The sequence below is a fragment of the Tupaia chinensis genome, unplaced genomic scaffold (genome assembly GCF_000334495.1).
Source record: "Tupaia chinensis unplaced genomic scaffold, TupChi_1.0 Scaffold000311_2, whole genome shotgun sequence".
Lineage (NCBI taxonomy): Eukaryota > Metazoa > Chordata > Mammalia > Scandentia > Tupaiidae > Tupaia > Tupaia belangeri.
This window is the reverse complement of record NW_006159803.1, coordinates 5,758,212-5,760,957: the sequence shown is the minus strand read 5'-3', so window position 1 is coordinate 5,760,957 and position 2,746 is coordinate 5,758,212. Positions and strand designations below refer to the sequence as shown.

Genomic DNA, 2,746 nt, shown 5'->3' with positions numbered 1-2,746 from the left:
GCAATCCCTTCTCCTCCATTCTCCTCTTGGGATCTTGGGCATGCACGCACACGTACCCGGCGTGAGTTTTAAGCCACCGGGTCCGGGACGCGAACCGCAGTCAACTACATAGGAGTCCAGCAACAGCCATTACGCTAACTGCTGGTCCCAAGAATAATTCTTCATATAAATTAATTTCATGCAAATTTTATTCTTAGATGGCTAAGACCAGTGAAATTAATTGAATAACTGTCAAGCATATTTTTTTTTCTTTTGTAACAACATTTATATTGCTAGGAGATATATAAACTTGTAAAATTACCCTAGGTTTCCAATTTTGTTGCCAAGAACAATTGGGTGCAAAGTTTTTTATTTTCTAAAATGTTTACCTGTTACTTAGGTATAAAATTTTCTCTTGTTAATTTCTCTGTATCCATTTCACATAATAAATCATAAATGAAGTTCCATTTATACTGACCCTTAGACCCCCAAACTTCTTTATGACTCCAGATGAAATTGTATAGCTTCATCCTTTTATTTATTTGCATATGTGTTTTGGACTTATTTATATTTCGGTGTGTGTATGCATGTATGTGTTTGTGTGCATTTTTTTTTTTGGAAGATCTTGCTGCAATCCTTTTAGGGTGGGCCAGGAATCAGACCTGGACCCATGTGATAGCTTGCTGAGCAAAAGGGGCCAGCACATGCTACTGTAGCTGGGCAGCGTGTGTGTTTTAATTGGTATGTATTAGTATTACTATTCTACTGGATGAATAAACCTCATTTCTCTGGACATTGAGCTATTTTGCATGTATAAACAATACTGAAATTAACTTTGCAATGTTTGTTCCCTTGTACATGTGAGCATATAGCTATTAATAGAAGTTACATCTAAACATAGTAGTATGTTTACCTTCCACTTGGTTATTATTGAAACTTTGCTCTCCACTGTGGTTGCACCAAGGTTCAGTTCCATCATTGTGTAAGAATTCTTGTGTTTCCACATCTTTGCCAAACTCCATCTCATCAGGCTTATCATTTTAACGTTTGCCTACCTGATGAGAACTGAAACTGATGAGTTTTGTTTTAATTCCCGTTTGTTGGCTCACTAGTCACATAGGGTATCTTGCCACATACTTCTGCTTCCTTCATGTGCTGAAGTTACAGTGTTAATGAGATGGGGCACTCAAGGCTGTCATGGCTAGAAGCTGAATTCTTCAAAAGATGTTAAGTTTGATTACAGATTGAGATGCTGTCAGCAGTGAGTAGGGGGAGGAGGTCGCATTAACTTGGGATCAAGAAAGAGTTTTAAAATAAAGTGACACTGACCCCAAAATTCTGTGGGGCTGCTTCCAAAAGACAGGTTGGAGAGTCAGAGAGTGTCCAAGGAAAGAGCCAGGTTTTAATTTAAAGCAGAAAAGAAGTTAGTTTCAGATCGGGAGATCCAAAACTCAGTTGAGGGACATTTAAGGGAAGGGAACAGGTCAGAGTTAGCAGGGAGCAGTATGGAGCTTGAGCAGAGTGGGAATGATCTCTATATCTGAGAGAATGGCCCTATACCTCTCAGAGAAGGATGGAAATACATTGTCGTGTAATAGTCCTCCCTTGCAGTATAATAGCTTCCAGGTAGAGGTATTAAGCTTGTTGCTCTTACTTATTTGGGAGTCTCCAGAATCTAATATTGTGCCTTTTTTTTTTTTTCCTCAAGTGAGTAGTTTCCTATGCTTCTGTCTTCTCCAAGCTCAGTTGCCCATAACATCAAAACCTAGAGCCAGGAGCACTTTATAATCACTGTTTTCAGAGTGAGGTTCACAAAACAAACAGTTCAGAATTAAAATTCACTAAGGAGCTATTATAAAAAGTATTTTAAAGTATCTCTGTTTTAGCTATGTAAATCCAAGTTATTTTCTCTTTGGCTTAGCCTTTTCAAAAACTTCATAGGAATTATAAAAAAATATATTATTTAAATATGGCTTTCCATTGGGATGACATTCTATGCAAATATCAGTTCTGAGTGAGTCACGAATTGTTCAGCTTCAGTATTGCATAAAGTATTTTTACTTACCTATCTATTTATCTATCACAAAATGAATGTATTTAAGGGATATTTGTTACTAAGAATATTTTTGATACTTATTTAAAAAACACCAAATTTTGGAGTAGTCCTGAGGTCTAGTAGTTAAGGGAGCCGGGTCCCATATGACTGACCACATTTCAAATCCCAGCAACTTGGAAAACACATGAGATGCATGTGCATGCATGCCCCAAATCTTAACAAGATGGAGAAATGGAGGAGGAGGGATTTTGATGTTACCATGTCCCATTGTGTGTGTGTGTGTGTGGGTGCTTTCTCTCTTTTTCTCTTGCTCTCTCATGAGTGTACATGCTCTCTAGCAATTAAAATTTGAAATTTATTTAAAAATAGTTTTCTTTTGCTGCATATCATCAAATATGTAACAGAAAAGCAATGGTAGCTTTAAAAAATACTGAAATAAAAAAATACTGAAATTATAAATCTAAATTGACGTAGTCCTCATAATTGCTTGGAAATTAGTCAAGTCTTCTCACATTTTCCAAAGAGTTAGTGATAAATTAGAACAAAGGAATTAAGGCAAGGATTTATCTTGACCCAGTGCCCCAGGTCCCATCAGATGAAACAAAGGCATGTCTGCTCCTTGGTTTTCCTTGTCACCATTTGACCTTTTCACTGAGTGTTTGCTGCCTTTGCCCAGACTGAGACAATACATTTCTAGAAACTGCATCTATT

General features: G+C 37.1%; 1 protein-coding gene across 1 annotated transcript in view; it reads right to left on the bottom strand.

The window, feature by feature from the left end:
* Positions 1-985, bottom strand: part of POU2AF2 (POU class 2 homeobox associating factor 2) — an 85,984-nt gene extending 84,999 nt beyond the window's left edge. The window contains exon 1 of the mRNA XM_027772834.1: positions 893-985. Within this exon, the coding sequence (XP_027628635.1) occupies positions 893-985 (93 nt within the window). The remainder of the gene's footprint in view (positions 1-892) is intronic.
* Positions 986-2,746: the final 1,761 nt, after the last annotated feature.